Source organism: Podarcis filfolensis (genome assembly GCF_964270895.1).
Source record: "Podarcis filfolensis genome assembly, chromosome: 6".
NCBI classification, from domain to species: domain Eukaryota; kingdom Metazoa; phylum Chordata; class Lepidosauria; order Squamata; family Lacertidae; genus Podarcis; species Podarcis filfolensis.
In genome coordinates, this window is record NC_139609.1 from 5693164 (window position 1) to 5719367 (window position 26204).

A 26204-nucleotide genomic window follows, 5' to 3' on the forward strand; every position below is an offset into this window, starting at 1 on the left:
CCCTTCTCCCTTCAGATCCATGTTCACATTCTTAGGTAGGCTTCTCCCGTTTTCACCTTGTCTTCCAGTGTGTCTGCTGCTGATATATACTCATATATCAGTTGCTTCCACCACCACCTATTTCTAGCCCCTCTTGTTCCTAGCCAGTGCTTCGTGTGTGAGCTGCTTCTCTCTCAACACATCTCATACACCTTCCAGTCATACCCAATTGGAGAAGAGATATCTGCAAGGTAGGCAATGATAGTTGTTGCACAGAACATCAGCTTGTGATGGAAAGAGAGGAGGTACTGGCTCACATGATCAATGCACTTGTTGGGAGGAGGAGGTAGCTGCAGCTGCGCAGGCAGAAGGGTAAGGAGGCAGGGCTGGAGATTTTCCATGAGCTCTGGAGAGAATTTCCCAAGTGTAGCATGACATGGACTGTCCTCAGCACTCTCCTCTTGAGCTGGTGAGGGGGAGAGGAAAGGGTTGTCTTTGATTTTAGCATTGTGCTTCAGAGACTCCTTTGAAATTCAATGTTGTGTCAAAGACACCCCTGTGGGCATGATCCTATCAAGGCCAGCCAATTTTTTTGCATCTCTGTGAAATGTTATTCATTACTTTTTCTAACTGAACTGTTACAGGCACAGTACAGTGGTACCTCGGGTTAAGAACCTAATTCGTTCTGGAGGTCCGTTCTTAACCTGAAACTGTTCTCAACCTGAGGTACCACTTTAGCTAATGGGGCCTCCCGCTGCCGCCATCACACGATTTCTGTTCTTATCCTGAAGCAAAGTTCTTAACCTGAGGTACTATTTCTGGGTTAGCAGAGTCTGTAACCTGAAGCATCTGTAACCTGAAGCGTCTGTAACCCGAGGTAGCACTGTAGTTCTATAGTACTACTACTTTAGCATGGCCATGCAGAGGAGTTTGGAAGGTGATCTTCCATTTTAGATTGGCTGGAGTTTGTCATGATGTTTGAACCCAGGGGAGTGCATGAGCACAAGGCTTGCTGTGGTTCCTTCTCACAAAGCTAAGCCATGATTTAGTGTTGTGTGTAAACACAGCCATTATGATGGTTATGGGATCACCCACTTCTTTTCTGGTGATAGTAAACTTGTATGGAAGCAGATAGATGCTGACCTCATGGCTTGACATTTAGCTGCAGCTCATTGTCTCCACTGTTGGGCAAAGGCCCACTAGTTGAATAATTTATAGAGCTTTGAATCTTTCTGTCATACCTTATTGGAAAAAGTAAAACATAAAAACAAGACTATTGGAAATGTGCTTAATTCAGAATTTTATATTAGCAGCATAAGGCCCTATAAGGAGTCATGCATCTTTAAAAGTCATAAGGAAACTCCGTCCACCTCTGCAAGTGGATGGTGTAGCCCACCTGCCAGCCACTTGATGGCCCTTAGGCGACCCAACTTCAAAGGACAGAATTGGGAGTGGACTTTGAGTACGCTCCTGATTGTTTCCTTTCTTTCTTTGCAGCCTGCCTTGAACTTAAGCTGGGCTTGAAAAGCAGATTCCTATCAGCTACAACCCCTGCTTTTGACAGGGATTGGTTGCACATAGCAGTTCCCAATTGAGGCCTCCTTCAGAGTTGGTTCCTTGTTTGTGGAATGGCCTTCCTCATGAGGTGCCTCTCTCTCTCATCGTTATTGACTTTCATTCGGTGGGTAAAAGATACTTGGCCATGGCTTCCTTGAAATTAGTAACTGAAATACGTCATTGCATTTAAATGTTCTGAAAGTTTTTTTTATGGTTTTTAATCATTTTTCAGTGTTTCAAATACATTTTTTATTGAAATGATATGACATCCAGTTTGCAGCAGGTGGGAGGTGGGTGGGAATTAGGACATCTGACAGGTGTAGTTTGACCTATGGGCCAGAGGTTACCCACATCCAACCAGTTCTAACCTCTTCTAGAACTAGTGTCTCCATAATCAGAGAATGTCCGTTTTAAGATTAGTGTTGGCAGTCAATTACCTTACTTTGCCAGAGCAGTCCAGCATGCTAGATAATGAATGGTGCTTTACAGGGGCAGCCAATATGGTGCCATCCAGATGTTTTTGGACTCCCAACTCCCATTGGTCCCAAGCAATATAGCCAATAATCTGTGATAATGGTAATTGGCACATAGCAATATCTGGTAAAGGTAAAGCTACCCCTGCCCGTACGGGCCAGTCTTGACAGACTCTAGGGTTGTGCGCCCATCTCACTTAAGAGGCTGGGGGCCAGCGCTGTCCGCAGACACTTCCGGGTCACGTGGCCAGCGTGACAAGCTGCATCTGGCGAGCCAGCGCAGCACACGGAACGCCATTTACCTTCCCGCTAGTAAGCGGTCCCTATTTATCTACTTGCACCCGGGGGTGCTTTCGAACTGCTAGGTTGGCAGGCGCTCACCCCATCGTGGGGATTCGAACCGCCGACCATGCGATTGGCAGGTCCTAGGCGCTGAGGTTTTACCCAGCAATATCTGGAGGGCACCACAAATGCCAGCAACCACGTTGACTATGTATAATGTTTTCTCAAGTATATAGGGGACATTTTACTAAGTGCTTCTTCTGACCTTGACGTCAGAACAGTGATTGTTCAAAACCACACCTGTGTCCTTTGTTTATACAAATTCTCCTGTTCAGCTTCTGCATTACTGTGAAATAACTAATGGTTATTCACTTCATTTCGGTGTATGCTGTACCTACCTTTAGCCGGCCACCCAGTTATTACCTTAATGAATATAACCATACAGATCAAGTTGTAATTAGTTGTGGGTTGTTGTTTTTTGTATGGTCTGAGGGCACATGAGGCCACCACCTTGCTAAAGCTAAGCAGGCCCGAGTCTGGTCAGTTCCATAGTGGGAGACCTCCAGTTCCATGATAAAAGATGGATTTTAAATGTAAACAAACAAGTAAATAAAATACACCATCATTTAAACTGAGAGTTGAAACTGGGAGTATTTAGATATGTAAGCGTTTACTTCGTGTCATAGAGCAGGTGAGAGATATTTCAGAAGTCAGCAAGGAGTTGCCACTGGCTTACAATGGCACTCGTCACAATAAGTGTTTATCTTTTGATCTGTAGTGTCTGGCCTTGTGGTTACACAATGGCTCAATTTATTTAAAAAGCTAATGCTATTATGGTCTCTAAAGATATTTCATTTAGAATAAATGGGAAGCCAACTACATTACAGATCCCTTGAGGTTTGTTTCTGGCAGTACTAGTAAACCACTACACAAAGCTTTGTTGCATTAGCCGTCTCTGTTGTGGAAATCTCATGGTTTCTGAAGTTTTAAGTTTATCAGAGCTTCCTCAAAATATGGTATCTCTAATTATAAATAATTATAATGGCATTTTTTAATCAGCCCAGCTGGCAAAGTTTAATCCAAACTTGTTTTTATAAGGTGTCTTCTGATTCTAAAGATGTGGAATCAGAACCCCCAGTTTTCTTTCTAAGAATAGAGTTGTTTTTATTGGATTTAATTCAATTGATTTTGGGCACTACACATTATGCTTGTTTCTTCTTTTCAGGAAATTTTATTCTGGTAAATCTCCAGAATACTGCATGCAGATTACCTTGATCCTAAATATGTTTTAACTTCAGTGTGGTAATAATAGTTTATTGGTGTTTTACTGGTACAGCAGTGATATGGTCTACTCCGGTTTCCTTATTGGCTGTTTTGGCACATTTTAAATTGGGTTGCAATTTTTCATCTGACAGCTTTAATTTAAGCCACATCATCATATTAAACTTGTTTACCAAGTTTGAAACAGAGGGTGGAATTTAACATCACACTGTGGTAAACATCCCGTCAGCACAAGCATTGCAGCGTGTCAGGCTGAATAGGCCCCCCACTCCAAAGCACTGTTCTGGGGGTTTTCTTAGTCCCCCACACCAGACCAGTTCCAGGGGGAGAGGGGAACCTTGTTGTGCTAGCAGAAGCTCTCCCATAGGGCTTGTGCTGACAGGACCCATAGAAAGCAGAACAAAGACTGCATATGAGAATTTGAACATTTGGGACAGGATTCACCTAATGAGCAAAGGAGCCAGGAGAAAAAGTTGCAGTCCTCTATTCACCCTTCATGACCTATCCCTGTAATTTCACAAGATGAAGCAAGCTGTTTTCTTGTGCGCTGTGGACTCTTCTCCATTGTATTCCAGGCACTCCCTCCATATCAAAGTCTTCAAATAGGTGTTGTCAGAATATTCACTCAGTTTCTCCATTTGCTTTGGTAAACACTTTTTATCTGGTCTGTGCCTGTATAATAAAAGTTGCATTTGATATTTGTATTTGTTAAACACCGTAGAACTAAGGAGACTTCCCCTATAACTCTTGCCGTTCAGAAACTTGTGGGTCTCAGTGAAACTGACTGGAATCCCATTTCTGTTTTTATACTGCTGCTTGGGAAGCCTGTGAACAGCAGTAACAGCAGGCAGGGTCATTCTGGCGTATGGTTGCTACTGCAGGTAAAGGTAAAGGGACCCCTGACCATTAGGTCCAGTTGTGGCTGACTCTGGGGTTGCGGCGCTCATCTCACTTTATTGGCCGAGGGAGCCTGTGTACAGCTTTCGGGTCATGTGGCCAGCATGACTAAGCCGCTTCTGACGAACCAGAGCAGCGCACGGAAACGCTGTTTACCTTCCTGCCGGAGCGGTACCTATTTATCTACTTGCACTTTGACATGCTTTCGAACTGCTAGGTTGGCAGGAGCAGGGACCAAGCAACGGGAGCTCACCCCGTCGCAGGGATTCGAACCACCGACCTTCTGATTGGCAAGTCCTAGGCTCTGTGGTTTAACCCACAGCGCCACCTGCGTCCCACTACTGCAGGTAGACGGACACAATTTCATGAGTCTTTGCTTGGACTGATAAGGCTAAGAGCAGAATCCAAACACTATGGAAGCAGCAAGGTTAAAAGGAGTGGTTCAGCTAGCACTTCATTTAAAGATCTAGTGCGGGCACCCCCAAACTCGGCCCTCCAGATGTTTTGGGACTACAGCTCCCATCATCCCTAGCTAGCAGGACCAGTGGTCAGGGATGGTGGGAATTGTAGTCCCAAAACATCTAGAGGGCTGAGTTTGGGGATGCCTGATCTAGTGCTTGTGCCAGTCAGAATGGAAGGGGAAGCGCAGTGATTACACCTATTTTTTCTGCACCATCTCTAGTCTGAGGCAACAGAAAGGCCTATATTGCCAGAAGCTAGATCAGCTTAGAATCCAGCAGTTCCTTGGCTGGCCCAACTCCACCTCCCGTCTCCAAAACACTGAAGGGAATCCTCTGGAGCAGTACAGAATATGGCCTAAGACATTAGCAGAATTCCGGAATCCTTCCACACAGAAGCATGAAGTGCAGGATATCTTTGGATCCACTTGTAACAAGATTTCTGTGGAGAACCAGCTAGGAAATCAGCTGGGCAGATAGTCTTCTTCCGCCCATCCCTTACCTAGGGAACATTATATTTTGACTTGCAGAAAAGATGTATTAATTTGCATATTTGAGAGAGCTGTAGACGTAATGGTTACATGATTGTAAAACTACTGAAATACAATGTATAGGTAATTGCTCCCTTTTTCCACTAGGGGATGCTGCAGACCTTAAATAACATGCCAGTGTGCCATTTATAGAAGCCTCTTCACATGTGCATAGGAAATTAATGATAGCTGTAGTCAGGACCACAGAGTGGTACTTGGTCTTCTATACAGGTAGATAAAGAAAAATTGGGGGGCGGGGGGCGGGGGTTAGAATAGTTTGGCTCGTGTGCTCCTATCCTGGTGTCAAGAGAGAAAAGACTGGCAAAACCCCAGAGTTGTGATTTTAAAGCTGCTATGGGAATGACCTTTTAACAGTGTTCAATAGAAAATACTTTGGGCATATTTTGAAACAAAGCCCTCTTTATTATACCAAATAGTTCTGTGCTTGGTTAACTTTTTGCTTTAGGCAGATGTGTCTGTGCTATAATGCGGCCTTAGCAATTCTAGACTATCAGACAGCATGTTGTAAGCCAGTGATGGGGGGTTATTTGAGACCCCCACCAAAGTGACAGAATATAATTTCAACTACAAATCAAAACGATTGCAGGTGTTTCCTTTGCGCCATTTGCCACAGTGTTTAAAGTTTGGAGTCCCTTTCAGGTTGCATGAAATAACTTGGAGGAATATGTAGCCCCAGGAGATTTTGGGGTTCTAATTACTAAAGGAAGCTGCCTGATAACATGCAAGTTGCTGTGATGTATGTCTATCTTTTTACAGTCTTTGCCCTTGGCGTGGCTAATCTGTGGCCCTCTAGATGGTGTTGGAAGGAGTCCCAGCCAGCCTAGCCAGTGATTAGGGATTATGGGAGTTGTAGTCTAACAGCATCTGGAAGCCCATCCTTGGTCTGGCACAAGAGATATTTAAGGGAGATGTTAAGAGAGCAGAACTATGGGATATCAGTGGAAGAGATACACATAAATTCAGGAGACTTTTGAGGGAAAATCTTTGGGCTCCATAGCTATTACCAGAGTTGTTCTGAAATGAATCAAGCTTCAACAGGAAGAGGCAGAAGCTGTGCAACGGTGATGCTAATCATCTCCATGGCCAGCAACAGCCTTCTTGCCTTCTTTCTGACATCATAATATACTGCCATATTGCAAAGTTTATCTGGTATTACATTATGATGTTGGAAAGCAGATATTGCGCAGATCCATACTTGCAGTTTAAAATAATGTGGTACAAGGTTTTCAATTATAAACTAAGTGCATCTGTGGAAGCGACTATTTGCATGTTTTGAACCTGTAACCGACTGGGAAAGGAAGGGGGCTCCCTTTCTCCTTATTTAGTGGAGACACAATGAGGCCTCTCCTCTGCCTTATGCAATTTTAGTTGCTTTACGTTTACCTTCCTCTTGTGGGATCTCGGGTGCATCCCTGGGAAGTGCTACGAGGCAGGTTCTTGTCTGATTTGTATGCATTTGGAGATTGGCATGCCTTATTGCGTTCTCTGATTCTCTGAAGTTCCTGTATGGGTCACATATCACCAGTCAAAAATACTTGGCCTGCTAAACTGTTTTATAATAAATATTTGCTGATCAGAAGAGGAACAATAATTAGAAATGGGGGGATTTCAGAAACTTCAGAAGACTCCAGAGCACAGCTTAATGCAGCATAATGACAGATCTCTGGAAGACCCACTTTCCCCGCATTTCCAGAGCATTTCCAGTGAACTCTGTTGGAAGTGTAACTCTTGGGCACTTGGTGCCTGTGCTACTGTGATGATGGCTTGCAAGTGTTTGTTTTCTGCTTTCTGACCCTGTATTCCTTGTCCGATTCATAAATACTTGCAGATATTGCATATAGCCAGTAGATGATGTTCGACTATGTGATTTGCTTGAGAGGAGAGAGAGGGCATATTTCAATAGGAGAGAGTTGCAGGACAGAGCATCCCTGCTCCTGAATTAGTGGTGGTTGTGGTGAGATGCACATGTCATTCCAGTGGGGCTGGGGATCAAGGGACCCTCACTCCTACCTTTGTTAACATTAGATAATTTATAGCAGTTTTAAAAAGCAGGCGGTCAGTTTCACAACTTTGTTCCCTATGGAATGGATTATATTGTCAGTTTGACTGACCAGAAAAAGTCCCTGCTACCAGGGCAGAGAAGAAGTGATGTCTTTGGGCAAGAGAGAGATTACTGTGTATTGAGGGATAAGAACACATTCTGCTCTTGATGGCAAGGGAAAGGCGATCTTCCTTACTAACTGTGTTGAATTTCTTCAAGTTGTAGGGCAGGAGCAAAGGAGGACATAAACATTTAAATTGAATTCCTTTAATTGCTTTTTACTAGGAGAAGGATGTTTCTTAGTATATTGACAAGTACAGCTCTTGGAGAGACTTTGCTTCCCTGGGAAACCAAGGAAGGTATGATGTCGTTGACTTTAAGTGGATGTGAGCCTTTATATAGAAACCAAGTAAACCTTGCATTTGCTCTTTATTAATGATAGGTTCTTGCTCAACTTCTTGCTCAACTTCTTGCTCAACTTCTTGCTCAACTTCTTGCTCAACTGAGATATATAGACATCTGAAACTTAAGACTGTCAACTCACAAAGACAGGTGTAGTGGAGACAAATGTTAGTGGGGCCTCCTAGGACAAACAGCTGATGCTGTCCTGACCACTCCTTTATGGCATTCCTCCTACCACTGTAGCAACAGGAAGGAATGATGTAATAAGCAGCCATGTTCATCTCTGTGTGGGAGGAAGGCTCTTAAAATAACAGTAAGTGGGCCCTTTCCCCTAACTTGGTATCAACCTTGATTGTTTCTTCCACTTGACTTGCGAAGGAAGCTGGTTGAGTGCTTAATGTTCCGCCTTACTGAGAAGTAGGCCACAATTTCAAGTCCAGGTCTGTGCTCCTTGACCTGCAGGAAGGCCAGGAGGAGCCCAAGCGTTTAACAGATGTTGAGAACCATAATGGTTAAGTTAAATCAAGACTGCTCTAAGTAACTTTCCCATTTTGCAATTTATATATTTCCCAGGCAAGCATGCATATTAATAAGTTGCCATAACAAATAGTATATGTTGCTTTACAACTAAGCCTTTACACAGTCTAGTTGTATACTTACTTGTGCAGAACACTTGTCTGTAAACAGACATGATTATGCTGTACAGAAAGACAAGACAGATTCCTGTCTGGCTCTCTGGTCACATGCAAGGATACTAAGCAAGGTCATTTATTTGCAGACTAAAGCTACAATCATGTGGATTCTAGCTTTATTTTACATAGTACCTTTGTTTCTTCCTGCTGGTTCAGTGTTTTGTCTTTTCATTGATTTTTGTTTGTTTGTTTCAGTTGAAATTGATTCCAGTATGTCTGCAAGCAGTGCTTCTAAGTTCCTGTGAACCATCACCACTATTTTGTTTTGGGAAAATCAAATACTGTATTTTTCGCTCTATAAGACACACTTTTTTCCCTTCAAAAATTAAGGGGAAATGTGTGTGCGTCTTATGGAGCGAATGCAGGCTCCTTGGCTTCAGCGATAGCAACGCAAAGCCTCCGAAGCGCAGAGGGAGAGCTGCCCTGCACTCTGGAGGCTTTGCGTTGCTTTCGCTGAAGCCGCCTGAAGCCCCCGCTGCAGTCCGGGGGCTTCAGGCAGCTATCCGCAAGTCTTCGGAGTGCAGCAGGAGTTCCCGCCGTGCTCCGAAGGCTTGCGGATAGCCGCCTGAAGCCTGGAGAGCGAGAGGGGTCGGTGCACACCGATCCCTCTTGCTCTCCAGGCTTCGCTTCGCTGGAGAGGCGCTGCACAGTTTTCCCTCTCTGCGCAGCGCCCCTTCAGTGAAGCGGGAGGAGAAATGGAAGGGGCTCCGTTTCTCCTGCCGCTTCGCTGAAGGGGCGCTGAGCAGAGAGAGGGAGAATTTTTTTTCCTGTTCTCCCCCTCCTATGGTCTGTGCGTCCTATGGTCCGGTGCGTCCTATGGAGCGAAAAATACAGTAGTAGTGATGTCTGCATTGACTTGCATGGCGGAAAGAGAGGCTGCACCCCTGGAAGGTTTTGGGTGGGGAAAACCCACTCCTGCCAAGAGGGTTCTTGCCAGGGGGTTGCATTTATAGAAAGCCCTTGACCTTAGACATTGGTATTAGGGCAGGGCGATGTATCAATATATCGTCCAAAATCAGTTTGAATTCCACATCATGGTAAAGGTTTCATAATATGAACATGGAAATATATTGCAAATTATGATGTGTGCATGTGCTATGTAAAAAATTGTGATGTGGGAAACACCATATAGCCAGTCACCACTTCTCTTGTGATTCCTGCCTCCCCTGTTGCTCTGTGCAATATAAAATAATAGTTGTAACAATATGCTAAAGGTAAGAAAAATATATCTGTTTTAGACCCCTAAATAGTAGTGCTTGCCAGGACATTACTCCGTTCGCCTCTACGTGGTTCCATCCTTATTTCAGACATTGTGATATATTGGCATATCACAATGTTTAGCTGATAGAAAACCATGTCTGCTCAGCCCTAATCAGTTTGTTTTACTGAGTGCTTTCTTTTACATTGTTTGGAGCAGACATGTTTGTAGGGTAGCAATTCACTCTAAACACAACTTCAGCTAATGCTATTCTAGGTTGCATCAACAGAAATATAGTGTCCCAGGGGAAGTAATAGTCCCGCTCTATTCTGCCTTGGTCAGACCACACCTGGAGTAATGTGTCCAGTTCTGGACCCCACAATTTAAGGATGTTGACAGGTTGGAACATGTGCAGAAGAGGGCAACCAAGATGATCAAGGGTCTGGAAACCAAGCCTTACGAAGAACGGTTGAGGAAATTTGGTATGTTTACCCAGGAAAACAGGAGACTGAGAGGGAGATATGATAGCCATCTTCAAGTATCTAAAGGGCTGTCACATAGAGGATGGAGGAAGCTTGTTTTCTCCTGCTCTGGGGACTTGAACACAAACTAATGGCTTCAAATTGCAAGAAAGGGGAGCCCGACTAGAACTTTCTGACTGTCAGAGCTGTTTGACAGTGATATATGCTCCCATGAGAGGTGGTGGATACTCCTTCCTTGGAGATTTTAAGCAAAGGTTGGATGGCCATCTGTTATGTATGATCTAGTTGAGATTCCTACATTGCAAGGGGTTGGAGTAGATGGCCTTCAGGGTCCCTCCAACTTTACAAATTATTATTTTATTTTATTCTTAAATTACTTTGTGATTTTTCATAGGAAGCCACCCATGAATGAAATAAATCAATGAATTCTAACGTTGAAGAACTGCCATGCTTCCTAGTCATGAAAGTGGATTAGAATTCTCACCATCCCTAAGCATGCTCTGAAATGGGGGGAAATATATGAGATTCCAGAGGTGGAAGACTTGCCAGTTCCTAGATTGCCTCCCTTCCCCATATGACTAGCTATGAAAAATATGTTTTTCCTGAATCCTTGTGACTTCATTGTGTGCATTGCTGCTCCACCTCTGTTATGAGTCAAAGCAGTTGCGCATGAATGCCATCTTTGTTACCAGAGTAGATTGTCAGAAATGAATAAGGGGGGGGGGTGTTTCCAATATTCTTCTGTTTTGCAGTCTGTGAGGTTTTATGTTACCTTGGACACGTGGCAGCTGCTAGTATCATGCTTGTGAATAGAGTCCCTTGTCCTTGGCTGAGTAGCAACCCTGTAGCTACTACCCAAGCAGAGTGTGTCTCTGTATTTATCAATCTGAGACACAGCTAGCTTAACCTCATTGCAACTCCCCACCCCAGAAGTGTTCATTGCTGGTTGTGAACATCTGGGGAGTCTAGCTAACTAAGCTAAGGCTAAATTCTCAATGCTTTTGCTTATCTTTGTCCCTACAGGTGCTTTAAAAAAGAATTATTCACACTTAGTGTTTCTTGGGCACAAAAGAAAAACAAAAAACCCAGAATCCATTCATGCTATTTTTTTTAAGCGTATTGTTCAAACAGAAGGGGGGAAAGGTTGAGTTGAACTTGGAAACTAAAAGGTAATGGACTGGTGGGTGTTCTAAGCACAATTCTATCAGTTTTGTGATAGGTCGAGTGATCCTGCCTAGAAATGGAGACTGCCTCTATATTTTGATATTGGGCTAAAACTGAGTTGCCCACCTAAGTGCACAACTTTGCAAGTCTCCCCTCGTCCCCTTTTAAATTCTTGGGAGCACAGGGAGATTTGCAAATGTGTATGTGGAGGTTGCCTTAAAGTGGTTCTCAAAAGTGTTAATCTTAAAAAACAGAATAAATTAAGCCCTCGGTACTTACGGAGAAGATGAAGTACATTGTACACAACAACAAAGTAAGAGTTATATGCAGAATTTAACCCTGTTCTCCCACCCATCAACACCTGTGACATCTGATGAGTGGGTGGGTGTAGTTTAGGGGAATTGACCTCTAATAATAATAATAGTAATAATAATTTATTATTTAATATTTATTATTTATACCCCGCCCATCTGGCTGAGTTTCCCCAGCCACTCTGGGTGGCTCCCAATCAAGTATTAAAAACAATACAGTGTTTTTAAGGCCAAAGTGAACCCCCGACAGGTCAAGATTGGCCCGCAGGCCAGAGATTCCCCACCTTTAGTTTAGCATGATGTGAATAAGCCTAGGTAAGTCCTGGGTTTGTATGTTTCTCCCCAAGTGTAGCCAGAAGGAAGAGTTTGAAAGCTTCCACTTAACCATAGTTTGTTGTGTTGTCTAAAGTGGGCTTATTTCGAACAAAACATACTTAATGCTAGTTCTAACCACAGTTTATGAGTTCAAGTAATGTAGAAACTGCATCAGAGGAGGACAGGGTTGTGTTGATCCCCAGACTCGCTTACGCTTTTGCCACAAAACCATGGTTTTATCTTTCCTTGAGAAACCTTTCTGTCTTCTGAATATTGGTATAAAGAATGGACATCATAGAATCATAGATTTGGAAGGGATCCCAAGGGTCGTCTAGTCCAACCCCCTGCAATAACTTATTCTCAGTTTCACATAAAGGAGTGTGGTTTCCATCTGTGACTCTGGGGAGTTTTCATGTTATGTTATGTTATGTTATGTTATGTTATGGTAGGGGAGGGTGGGGGAGCTCATGTGCACAGCCACTAACTCTTCATGTTTCACCCTGACAGTGGCAGGTGCTTTTATAGCACACACATTTTTTCCTTCAGCTCCAAGTTACAGAAGAGGCTTTCTTCCTGCTGCTGTCAGCTGTTCAATTCTTACCCCTGCTGTCTGAGTGTCTTCAGCAGCTTACCACTGTGATTCTGCACATCGTCCATTTTGCATGGGCAAGAGTCAATGTCCAGTCTTGTCATCACTTAACATTATTATTATTTTTTAATACAGAGATGTAATTAAGAAAAAACAAATCTGCTTGGGTGATCTGGGATGGAGGTAGCTGAACCTCAGAAATGCATCCTTTCCAGACCTCTTGGATAATAAAAGTAACTGACTCTTTTGCTGACACTGATATAATTAATGCACTAGCTTTTTCTTTTGAGCCTGAAGAAGAGCCAGCAAGTAGAGAAGAAAGTGAGTTTGGTGTGCAGGTGGAAAATAATTCCCTTTTGCAATGAATGATTTATTCCTTTGCCTATTCTGCTAGTTGAATGAGACACTTCCATACACCACCAGATTTAAGGGGTACTTAACCACCTGCTGTTGACTGCCAATCCCATTATCAATAAAATGAGATTCTTTGCATCCATTGTGAAAGCCAAGTGGATGGGATAGCTGGGGCCAGGAGTCTGTCCTTTGCAAAGACAAAAAAATATCACCTGGTTCCTTGCTTGGACTCATCGCCATCAGTAAATAAACTTTTTTGCAACAGAATTGATCTAGGAATATAACTTGAGACTAAATCTTGGCTCTTCAAGGATAGTTGTCAAGCATGCTGACGTGGTTGTCCACGTGTTGGAAAAAGTGTGTGTTAATACGCATTGCTCAACTATGCTGTGGAAAACATTCCTTCCCATCAAGCAATCTTAACTGTCATCCAAGAATGAATAAGCTTTCATTGTTACAGCCTGTCGGTTCCAGACACGTTTCAATTTGCGGTTTGTTCCCTGCCTTCTAACTGTTGGAAAGCATCACATTTCTTAAAGCTTCCAGTTGCTGAAAAGAGGAATGCTTTGCTCACTTGCGTCGCCTCCCACGCCAACAGTCCTGCTTTCTCCTGTTGGCCCTTACCCTCTTTAGTAGGAGTCACGTGTAGCATGCCGTGTCTCGGGGAAAAGCATTCTGATTTGTGCTAGGCAGTTGTGTGTTGGCTTTCAGTAAGAAGCAACATGATCCTGGGGACAGTTCTTCTTCACTCAAGCAGTTTTGGCAAAGAGAATGCTGAGCAACTGTGTTCCTTTTCTGAGGAGGCTTCTAAACCAACTTTATCTGATTTGAGAGGTATGTTTGGAAGGCAGTAACTGTACTTCACCTCCGTAAGAACTGGGGACTTAAGTTGCTCTGGTTCTTAGAATTAACACTGTGTGGGGTTTGATTTTTAGATTCCCGTATTTGGGGGTGCTAACAGGCTGCTTTTGCTTGATGTTTGTGTTAGGCTGAGAAGTAATCTCCAGCCAATTGGAGACTCATATTGGAGGATGCATAAGGAATGAGGAGAATGAAGAGCATGGGGAAAGCACAGCCTGTTCACAGTAAAAAAGGATGTAACTTGGCGATGCAACTGATGACGGAATTGCATTTCCCCCCCACTGTGATATGCTGTTGTAAGCAGACAGCTGGTTTTTATCTCTAATCTTTTGAGGGAGTTGGATTTCTTCATTGCCTTACTGTAGCTGATGAAAGCAGTGTGTGCATGCCCTCTTGCTAACATTATCTTTAATGCAGGGGAGCGGTTTAGCTCCTCATTTGTGGATAGCATGAACATTCCTGAAAGTAATACCTAAAAATCAGCTATAAGAATGCTGCTGTTATGAATGCATTCAAATGGTGGCCTTGAGCGCATCTATTCCCTCAAATTCTTGATCCTGACGCTGCATAGGATTAGAAATGGCTTTTTGTGAGCAGTGTTGCTTCAGACTCTGAAACAAGCAGCAGCAGGTGGCATGCTGCTGCCCCAGCTTCCTTTTGGCCTTCACACCTTGCTTTCATGTGTTCTTCTGTGGCAGAGCTGAACATGACTTGGCTATAAGAGGCTTGCCGGTGCTGGTTTGCTCTAGTCCAGAGCTAGTTCTTGATACTGGGAGCTCTGAATGGGGATTGGCTCTGTGCCTCTTTTGCATCAGTGTTGATGCTTCCTTCCTTCATCCATCACATCCCTCCACTGTTTTTTGCCGCTGCCACCATCAGAGGAATTGAAGTGTAGCACCTTGGGTGTAGCAGCTGTTTGCTGAGCAATCTTTCCATTAGGTTCATCTTCAACAAATGTTCAACTCGCGAATGAGCTGCCTGACCTTGGTTGAGTGTGTCTGCCTTTATGTTCTGCTCTTACTTGAGGGCGGTGGTTTTCAACCAGTGTGCCATGACACCCTGGGGTGCCTTGAATGATGGTCAGGGGTGCCACGGGCAACACTGGTCTCTGCCCCTCTTTGCTTCCCTCCCGCCTCTGATGCCCTCTCGCATCTCTCCCTCTCAAGGCTTGCACAGCTGTTTGTTGCAGCAGCCCTGGCCACAATCTGTGCAGGCAAATGGTGCCTCTGGGCTGGTCAGAGGGTGCTGGTTGCCAGGAGTTGAGGCAGTCTCCGAGTAAGCAAGCAAGTAGGCGAGGGAGCCCAGCTGACCAGTCTGTCAGCCTTTACTGTTGGGAATGGACAGTCAAGTCCCAGGCCTCTGTGGGGCAGTTTGAGAAAGCACCTCTCTTTGAGGTGGGCAGCTCAGAGACCAGGGGTGGCGGCAGCAGCTGCCCAGAGGATTCCCAAGGAGAGGGGAGAGGAGGCCAAGGGAACACTTTGCATGGAAGGGTGTTCAAAAAAGGGTGAGAGGCTGCCAGCTCTGCAGGCAAGGGGTGACATAACTGGGCTCCTGAGCCCCACAGGGGTGCCACAGAAAGAATGTAGTTGGTCAAGGAAGCCGTGGACTCAAAAAGGTTGAAAATCTCTGCTTTAGAGTGTTTTCACTTACATGGCAATTCAACATTTTTGCTGTGGTGCCTGATTTAGCCATACAGTTGTACCTTGGTTTTTGAACAGCTTAGTTCTCGAACGTTTAGGCTCCTGAATGCCACAAACCTGGAAGTGAGTGTTCCGGTTTGCGAATTATTTTTGGAAGCTGAACATGCGACTGGGCTTCCGCAGCTTCCAATTGGCTGCAGGAGCTTCCTACAGCCAATCAGAAGCCGAACTTTGGTTTCTGAACATTTTGGAAGTTGAACGGACTTTTGGAATGGATTCCATTTGACTTCCGAGGTATGATGTATATCAAATGGGGCTGCTTGTTTACTTATTTTTATTTTAATTATTTTAGCCCCACCAATGTACATGTGGGGCTTTAGCATACTGTACAGTATGACAGATCCCTACTTAAAGGATTTGCAATACTTGTATTTCATTCAAATTGACAAAGATCAACTGTTGCTATTGGGGGCGAAATCTGTGTCTAATCTTGTTCAAAGCTGTACTTCCCTTTGAACTTGAAATTTGATTTGATGGTTTAAGAGGTTCAGGCCTTAAAGCAAAGAGAAAGCTGAAGTTTGCTTTGCCCAGCAAGAAATTTGGGGAGCTTGGGATATCAGTAATGAAACGGTTCCGAGGTTGTGTTTACGGTCTCATCAACCAGTGCGTTGGCTTAGATTATTGCCTTTTAAAGTATACAATCACGGAGAGTATTTCTTGAAATATAAATAGGTCGTCCCCCCAATTTCTTCTTGACCTGTTTGAATTAAATCCCTTTCCGTATGCTGTAAATGCTTGCTGTTGGCATCCGTTTGTCTCCAAAGACAATGGAGTGCACCTCTGGGGGCAAAGCCAAGCTGTGGGAGAATCACAGCACTTGTTGGGGCTACAGAGACTGGTAACTCGTAACTGTTGCATACTGTGTTGTTTTTGCTGCATTAGCAGCAGCAAAGTGACCTCTCTGGGGTGCAAGCCTGGGCAGAATCTTTGGAGGTCCTGGGCTGCCTCGCTGATGTGGTCCAAATAGAAGCAGAGCAATACATTTGGCACCAGCTTGGCTGCATGCTGTAAATGACACTTTTGTTCCCGTCTTACCTGGACTTGTGGTCATGTGACCTCAGGAGACGTAATAGGTAAGATTGTGGCTACTTTGCCAATTGCCTGAAGCTCTGCTCAGTTAGCTTTTCGGGGCCAGCTTTGTTATTTGGCAAAGGCAGCTTATCCAGCTGGCAAAGAAGGCAAGTGCCCCAGGCAGGGGATTTTAAGTGCTACTAAGAGCAGCAGAGCAGGAGAAATGTGATCCATGGGCCCCAACTCTTATCCATTTCCCTGGGGCTTGTGCACGATAATTTTCTACCAAGTCATGCTTCTTATTAGTGAGCAAAGGAGGTGTCCTTTACATTCTTTTGCTTCAAGCACCAAAATCTCTTGCATTGCTATTGTTGCTGAGTTACACTTTAAAATATTTGTTTCCATTTGCTGCTCAGGACCATATCCGGTGTGTCATTGGATTTTAAATATGAATACTAAGCAAACATATTCTTTCTTTTTCCTCAGAGGCTCTGCACCGCCCCTATGGTTGTGACACAGAACCCCAGGCACTGAATGAAGCCATCAGGTGGAGCTCCAAGGAGAACCTCTTAGGAACCACTGAGAGCGACCCCAATCTTTTTGTTGCACTTTATGATTTTGTAGCAAGTGGTGACAACACACTGAGCATCACCAAAGGTAAGCCAAACCATCTTCTGGGGAGGGGATGCATTGCAAAGATGTATGATCTTGTTCTGACTCTGGGGCAGCAATACAGTGGTGCTCCTATGGAGACTGAGATGTTGCTGTTGCTGTCCAATAAGAGAGAAGAGTCTGTAGCACTAGGAACAATATACAAGGTGGCTTCACTACACTTCTTCTGGCACACTTACAAACCACACGCAAACATGCTCCTTTCTCTCACACCTCTCCCTCTCTGTCCAAGTGCATTTCTCCCTGTCTCTCGCAGATCACACATACAGAAACAAGCCTCCCCACCCCACAGACCGCACATACATCTGTCTCTCCCTCTCTGCACAGTGCATTCCTGTCAATTACACACACACAAAGCATACTTGAACAACCCCACACACAATTCAGAGAAGCCCCTCCATGGGCAAAGTAGGTGCCTGCTTCCAGTTCCGTGTGGCCAGCAGACATCAGAGGCGAGTGGGGAAGCTGCCCTGCCTCTCCCATCCACCCTAAACATCCTTGCAAACTAACCAGAGTACGAAAGCACTAGCTCTCCCAGCTCAAGCAACTGCTCTGCACTGCTGTCTCATTTCCAGAGCAAATGCATAACTAGAAGCATAACTGGAAAGCAATGGTGCCAAACAGAACCTGAGGGAGTGACACTGCCACCTGGTTTTCCCAGTCAAGGCTCCTGTGCCTTCGATAGCTGCATGTAGAAATTCAGAATCCCATATCAGGAAAATAGCTAGGGAGAAAAGCTGACACTCTCTATTTTTGTATTTATTTGTATTTGTAATTTTTAACTTCCATGCTTTGTAATGTTCTATTAAATGCTTAGAAGTGGGGGTTTTTTTGGGGGGGAGATATAAAGAGGTAGGGTTTTTCTGGAAATGTAAAGTGGTATAGAAATGATGTAAAAAACGAAATCACTTGAGGATTGCTGTGCCTGCAGGAACCACAGATGATCTTCTCATGTGCCACACTGGTGATCCCCAAATTTCTGCCTTGTGGACATACCTCTTCAAATATCTGCTAAAGTTTGTCCTGAGTACTGTTCCCACAACCAGTTATATAAAGGACAAATATGTATGAGGTCTTCAATCATGTTTAAACCACAAGGACAGATACGTTTCTTAGTTAGGGTAAAAAAAAATCCGACAGAAAGGATTAAGCTGCCCAGTCCCCTGAGAAGACAGGAAATTGTAAATAATCTTTTCGCTCCTCCCACAGCCGTGCTGGACAGACTCCAGTTTATTTCCTGTCTCTAGCCAGAGCAGGTGGCCTTTCTTGAGTACTTTGTTCTGTCATTCCTCATTTTTGGCAGGGCAGATGAAATATGATCAATCACACTTGACCCACTTGGAATTTTCTCCTCTTGTGCTTCAGGTGAGAAGCTACGCGTACTGGGCTACAACCAGAACGGTGAATGGAGTGAAGTACGGTCCAAGAATGGTCAAGGTTGGGTTCCAAGTAACTACATCACCCCAGTGAACAGCCTGGAGAAGCATTCCTGGTATCATGGGCCAGTGTCACGCAGTGCAGCTGAGTATCTGCTGAGTAGCCTCATTAATGGCAGCTTCCTAGTTCGGGAAAGTGAGAGCAGCCCGGGGCAACTGTCCATCTCACTCAGGTACGAGGGCCGTGTTTACCACTACAGGATCAATACCACCGCGGATGGCAAGGTAAATCCTCAAGGGAAACCCATTCTTTTTATAAAAAAAGTTCTGCCTTCATTGCTGTTTGAAGTAAAGACACCTGGAAACAGCCAGTTGCCATTGCTTTAAGTGAAAGATTTGCATAGATACATTGCACTGTAATGCCAGACCTTACCCAGCAAGCGCTGTGTTGATGGCTCTCTGCTTGCCCCCTTACTCCATGCTAGGAACAACAGACGCCATGCATGGGTCCCCAGAATGTCTGTGTTAAGTCACAGCTCAGCGTTCGGTATGAATGTGAACGCTCATAGTTCCTCAGATCATGCCCTGGAGCACAGAAGGGGTAGGAAACCTTCAGCACATAGGCCTAAATAGGCCCACCACACGTCCCCATTGGGCCTGTGAGGCTGTTTCATCTAGTCCAACTCACCTGCCCTACACCCAACATTATAGATGATGTCATCATACATGGCTTGGGTGAAAGGGGCTTTATCACCAGTGCCTGCATTCATCCATGCACAGCACTTTCCATACTATAGCACATCCTTTCTGCCTAGGCATTTCAAACCATGTGGGCAAAAGCTGATCACCTGATGTCATTGTGGTGTCAGGTGATGGAGAGGAGGGTGGCACACCTGTCATACTTGTCCCATGGAGGGGTGTGTGTGTGTGTGTGGAGATAAGGATCTGGCCACTGGACAGGTCCAGTGCTCCACCAGGGATGTGGGTGGCGCTGTGGTCTAAACCACTGAGCCTCTTGGGCTTGCCGATTGGAAGTTCAGCGGTTCGAATCTGCATGATGGTGGTGAGCTCCTGTTGGTCTGTCCCAGCTTCTGCCAGCCTAGCAGTTCGAAAGCACACCAATGCAAGTAGATAAATAGGTACCGCTGCAGCGGGAAGGTAAACGGCATTTCCGTGTGATCTGGCACTTGTCACAGTGTCCTCTTGCACCAGAAGCAGTTTAGTCCTGCTGGCCACATGATCCAGAATGCTGTCTGTGGACAAACACCTTACCAGTTCCCCACTCCTGCTCTGGAGGATGCTCAAGCAGTGTGTAGATGGGGGTAGCCATTGTTGTGTCTGTGGACAAACGCTGGCTCCCTTGGCCTGAAAGTGAGATGAGCGCTGCAACTCCATAGTCGCCTTTGACTGGACTTAACCATCCAGGGATCCTTTACCTTTACCTTTTTTACCTCCCAAGTGTCTTTGGACCACATCTCCCATTAGCCCCAGCCAACATTGCCAATGGTCAGGAGTGGTGGGGTTTTTAACACAGCAATGTCTGTGTTAGCCACCCCTGCTAAAAGGTAACTAAAGAATTACAGTGCAGTTGGATATTAAGCTGAAAGTTGATCTCCTTGTTAACAAATGTCATATGTGGCCTGCACTACTATGCTGGGATCAGCACAGTCGAACTTGTTTATATCCCACTCCATTCCAGGAAATGCTATAGCCTTGATAATAGTAGAATGACTCTAATTTATTTCGATAATGTTGTCTCAAGAAGCCATAGCGAAGCTCACTCGGTGGTGGCCTTGGGCCTAACCTACAGGGCTGTTGTGAGGGTGAAATAGAAGGGAGGAGAACAATGTACACCACCTTAAGCTCCTTGGAAGAAAAAGATGGCATATAAATGCAATAAATTTTAAAAAATAGATTTTTTTAAAAAGCATAATTTTATTAATCTAGATTTCCAAGAGAGCCTACAAAAGAGAACCATAAAACAGATCAAAAACATCAGAAACAAAAGCAGTTATTGTAGCAACAGTAAAAATGCAAAAAGCTGTAGATATAAAATCAGTTAAATCCTGGGCAAATTTTTTTTTAATGTCTAAAACGTGGCTCTCCGGGCAACTCAGTCCGATGGCGGCATATAAATAACAGTAATTCTTATTAAGAAAGTCTAAATAGATCTTAGGGAATGGAAGGATTTTTTTAGTCTTTCACATGTTAGTTTCCTGCTTGATTTTATCAATTTTTGCATCATTCTTTCACTTGGTGTGGAAGACAGTGAAATCTGAAGCAAGTGAGAACAAAGACATCAGAGGCTATGTGATTCTGAAGACTTTCCCACCTTATTACTGGAGCAATATTTTTGGCAGACTCTTACATTGCATATTTGGACCAAATACTTAAAAGATGCTTTTCATGCTGCAACTTTTAAAAGTACTTTTCCAGGGTCAAATCCTCAGCATATTGGTTTTTTTAGTAATCCAGCTAGACACAGTAGCAGACACCATTGCTTACCGAACTGCCTTTGAATCTTGTATTTGAGAGATTTGCAGTGGAGTGATGTGACTATAACAATCTTACAGTAAAACATTTTAAAGGACATTTCTTTGATCATTCTTAAATAAGAAAATATTTCATAAGAGGATTTTTGTGTTTCTTACCTTCCCATTTTTCTATTTCACGCTTCTGGGGAAACCCAAGTTTTCCTCCCCAGCCCCTTTCTGGACATTCACATCTTCTTCCTTCTTGTCCGGTTCATACCAGCTCTTCATTCCCTCTTTAACAGGTGTATGTGACAGCCGAAAGCCGTTTCAATACTCTGGCGGAGCTAGTTCACCATCACTCGACAGTAGCTGATGGCCTGGTGACAACCTTGCACTACCCAGCACCAAAGTGCAATAAGCCCACAGTCTATGGAGTCTCTCCCATCCATGATAAGTGGGAGATGGAACGGACTGATATCACTATGAAGCACAAACTTGGTGGAGGACAGTATGGAGAAGTGTATGTTGGGGTGTGGAAGAAATACAATCTCACAGTTGCTGTGAAAACACTCAAGGTATGTTGCTAAGGAGTTGTATTTATATTTTAAACCTCGTTTGATCAGTTTTTATACTTATAAGTCACTTATAAGCCAATTTTGGCATCAAGCAGCTGTTGGCATCCGTCTGTCTCAAGAGACAATGGAGTGCCCCTCCAGGAGTGAAATCAGACCATGTTGTTTTTTCTGCATTAGCCGCACTGAAGTGACCTCCCCAAGGCACAAGACTGGGCAGTGTGCCTGGAGGTCCCGGGCTGCCCAGACGACAAGACCCCCCTCTCAGCCTCACTGATGTGGTCCAAAGGAAATCAGATCGATACGTTTGGCACCAGCTTGGTTGCAGGAGGTGCCAGAAGGAGACATACAAGGCGCCATCCAACCACTTAGAGAGATCACTCCGGATTTGCGTAGCCCTTTTTTCTCCCAGAGATACCTCGCAAGACAACGGATGTTTAGGCTCAGAGTTTTCCTTCTCCTAGATGGGGATACCTTCCCAGGTTGACAAGCACCATCAGCCCATCACCTCTCTCTACAGTGTGAGCAGAAACCACCCTTTTGACTGCTGGACCCACTCTTGATCTCATTCACTCAATCTGGCAGAGCCTGTTTTTGCATACAGGTGAAGTCCCTAACCCATCGAGGGTTTGGGACACATGGGCTACCCTCATCTGGTTTAGCTGACTAGTCAAAGCTGTTCCCGGGGTGTGGCCCGTTGTTGCATGCTGAAAGCTTCTTGGAGCCACAGATGAGCTGAATGCAGGGTGGGGACCAAAGGTGCATAAACTACCCTACGTGTCCCCACCAGAGGTCCTGCCCATCTCCTAACAACCCATACCCCCCTGCATCATGCAGTATATTAAATAAATAGAGAGATGGTGTTATTTGAAGGTCTGCCTGCACCCACATGAGATCACCCATGGAGGCCCCGGAACTCACAGTTGGTGGGTACAAGACAGGGCCTTCTCAGTGGTGGTGCTATCATGAAACTCCCTTCCATGGGAAATAGACTTTCCTTCCTTGTTAAACAAACTGTAAGATATTAGCTGTTTACACCTGCTTTTAGCAGATTAATTTCAGGCTGGTCTAGGCTTTCAGGTATAATTTAATCAGATTAATCTTTTTTGTTAGGGTTTGCTTTCTGTTTTACTGCTGGTTTTTAGATTGAATTGTTGTATTTTTGAGTCTGTATGTTCTTTTTAATTTGCTTTGTGATGTTTTGTACAAATACCTGCATTACTAATCCTACCTCAAAGCTTTGTGTGACAAGTTAGCAGACATTTTCAGTAACTTGAATCATTCCTTTTAAGTTGCATTCCCTTTTAATTGTGGCTTACTCTTCTACAGTTGTGTTCCCTTTTTTGGCAAATGCCATTGAAGTCTATTCCATAATTTCTATTTAAATTAATTGCAGTTGTTTTCACTTTCAGGAAGATACAATGGAAGTGGAGGAATTCTTGAAAGAAGCTTCTGTTATGAAGGAAATCAAGCATCCAAATTTGGTGCAGTTATTAGGTAAAAGCACTAATATGACCATACAGGAATGTGTTTTGCTTTCCGTTTTAATTCATTCACAGTAATACTGTTGTGCTAAACAAACTTGCCCTTCAAGAACAGTTGGAGTGTGCCTTCCAAATTATGTTTACTTTGGCAAGTTTGAACAAAGCTCTAAGTGTGTAAAACCTACATTTTGTAAGATTGTACCTGTCTTACCCACTGGGAATAACTCCCCTGTCTCTGGACTGCTGTACACTGGAAATAATATTGCCATTCTGACTATGCACCTAAAGCAAAACAAACATGGGTCCAAACATTGTAGTTGTATTTTATGTGACCTAATAGCCTCACAGAGATGTGTGGGGTAGGGGGAAAATGGAGCAACTTTGTTTCCCCCCCCTTTTTTTTTTACTTCCTGAGAACATTTAAATGTTTCCAGTGGAAAAATTGGAAACCTGGAAGGGCACAAGAAAAAAAATTCTGTGCCTTATTTTCTTTTCTGGGACGAGTGAAATGCTTTGTAGTGCAAAGCGCTACACATTTTGAGTGAGTGATATGACCATTTTTTTATGTTAGGCAATTTTCAGAATTACTGTTAGGCTGTTTCAGAGGAAGCAGAATCCACATTGAAAAGGCGCAAGTGAAATAGGATTGGGAGCTTGACGGTCCCTTGCCCCCACTTTATTGTTGCTTGGTTTGGGTTTTTGCATAGTCTAGTGACTGCTCCTACATAATGTGAATTCTTCTCATGTTCTGATCCATTAAGTTCTACACTTCCAGTTTTGTATGCTGATATTTGTCACAGTTCTTGTGATTTACATTGCCATAGTAAGGCAAAATGCAGAAATGCTGGGAATGCAAAGAACTTCAGCGATCAGTACTGCACCCCTTATGAAACAGATGCTTGTGTGGTAGGGCTTGTATGTCACATTCCACTTCTGGGCCAAGGAATTTTGTCTCCACTGAGACACAATGATCCATTCTAGAGCTGAGTTTTTAAATGGCTTCTATAGTTGTGCAAAGTACTCTATAGTCTTGTTTACCATAGAATAACTGGAGAGATCACGATTGTTCCCACTTTATATAAGGAGAACTGGGGCGAGGTTATAGTGATGTATTCATGGTCTCAGACAACCAGTGATTATCCATCCTACAACCTTGCAATTGTGTATAGTTCCTTGCAGGGTGAAGTGTCAAACTAAATGAATACCAGGTGGTGGCAATATCGGCAACTGAAGTTCTTCGAACAATGAAACTGGTCAGATCCATACTTCACCTAGCCCAATATTGTCTCTTCTGACTTCAGTAAATCTCCAGGGTCTTGGGCAGAGGTTTTCCCCAGTGCTCCATGTAGCGTGAGATGTTGAGGATTGAACTTGGGACATGTGCTCTGTCTCTGCCCTGTGTCTTTATTGAATCCCTTTCCTCTCCAGCTCAGTTTCAGAGTTTTCACTGTTACGGTGAATGCGATATCTGGTTCTGCATACTAGCTTACTGCACAGGAATGAGTTCACTGTGTCCCCACTTCAAATGGTGTTTATCTTCACCTAGGTCCTTAGCTGCTGCGATAAAGTTTAGTTAGTTTTTGAGTTGGAGATCATTTTTATTCCATTAGCAATAGAGAAGTTGCATTTTAATGTGTCTGTGGGATTTAGTGGATCATGCTAGATGTGACCTTGTTGCAACCAGTTGTGGCGACTTCTTTGTGGACGAAAATGGCAGGACATTCCTGCAGTGGAAGGAAAGAAGGAAGGAAGGAAGGACAAAGCCTGTTTGTCTATTTGTTTGTTTTCCGCTTTACTACAGTCCCAATTCTGAACCAGAGGCACTGCATAGTCGCTGTACAGGAACAGCCGTCAGCATAATATCAATTCCCTGAGTGAGGAAGCTTTTAATTCTGGAAAAATCCTCCATGTTTGCCTCCTCTGTCAAGCTTAGTGCCACTTTAACCATGTTTCTTTTTATTTCCTTGGCTGATTATTTCCTTGTTCTGTTTATCCAAATCCTATTGTGTGGAAATCCTTCCCTATGACACTGTGGAAATAGGAAAATCAGTGCTTACCTTGGAAACTTGAACATAACCACACACACCCCACACACCTTATCTTAATACTACCTGCTGTTCCAGCATTTTGGGGACTATCTGCTTCAGTCGCGTTAGAAGATTGTACCTACAATAAGAGATAAACCTTACCAGACTCTACCATCCTCCTGCCAGGTGTGTGTACTCTGGAACCCCCGTTTTATATAGTGACAGAATACATGCCGTATGGGAACCTGCTGGATTACTTGCGGGAGTGCAATCGGGAGGAAGTAACTGCTGTTGTCCTGCTGTATATGGCTACCCAGATATCCTCTGCCATGGAATACCTGGAGAAGAAAAACTTCATCCACAGGTTAGCAGAATGTCTTGACTTTTGTCAAAGGAGGGTGAGAGTGTGGGTCTGGGTGACCTTCCATGAGGAACTTTGATAAGATCTGATTATATGCTTTTAAGGAGAACTCTTGCAAGTTCTAGTCACGAGGCAATTGCCTCCTTAACAGAATAGCTTTGTGCCAGCTATTCTCCCTAGACAGAGCTTAACATATTTCAGGTTTTCTAAACAATTCTGAGCTTCTAGCTTTCACATGAGGGGAAACATAGCAAGTTTCCTCTGAGAAAAAAAGTTTAAAATGTTAAATATCTCGATTAAATATTTGAAGGCTCAGACAAGAACACTTTGGGCAGCAGCGGTGAATAATTTGTTACCTACGCAGCTCAGTGTCTCTCCTGTGATCATACCATCTCCCCCCCCCCCCAAAAAAAGAATTCTTCACGTCCCATTTTCTCCACTCCTGTATCTTTCGTCACTTAAGTCCTTGCATGGAAACGTAAATCCTGGTGTTTACTCTAGAGTAAAATCAAGGAAATTTACTGTACTTAGGTAGCATGTAGAACTCATATTTTCTTGTTGTGTTTCAGTGCAAGATGACCCTTCCAGCATGTTTTGCCTCCCCTATGAATTGATTTGCATATGCTTTTGTCCAATAGCT

At 44.0% G+C, this 26204-nt stretch overlaps 1 protein-coding gene across 10 annotated transcripts in view; it reads left to right on the top strand.

Annotated features, from left to right (window-relative positions):
• ABL2 (ABL proto-oncogene 2, non-receptor tyrosine kinase) overlaps positions 1–26204 on the top strand; it is a gene marked incomplete at its 5' end in the record, with an annotated part of 53302 nt that overhangs the window by 10822 nt on the left and 16276 nt on the right. For 7 of the 10 annotated variants that reach the window (XR_014549874.1, XR_014549875.1, XR_014549876.1 and 4 more), the window contains 5 exons: positions 17085–17255; positions 18636–18931; positions 21423–21695; positions 23105–23189; positions 25390–25567. Coding sequence is in view for 6 of the 10 variants with exons in the window: in XM_083621554.1 (XP_083477680.1) it covers positions 17085–17255; positions 18636–18931; positions 21423–21695; positions 23105–23189; positions 25390–25567 (1003 nt within the window). Of the gene's footprint in view, positions 1–13668; positions 13861–17084; positions 17256–18635; positions 18932–21422; positions 21696–23104; positions 23190–25389; positions 25568–26204 lie in introns of those variants that run through there. The other 3 variants (XM_083621557.1, XR_014549877.1, XM_083621558.1) reach the window with 3 other exon arrangements.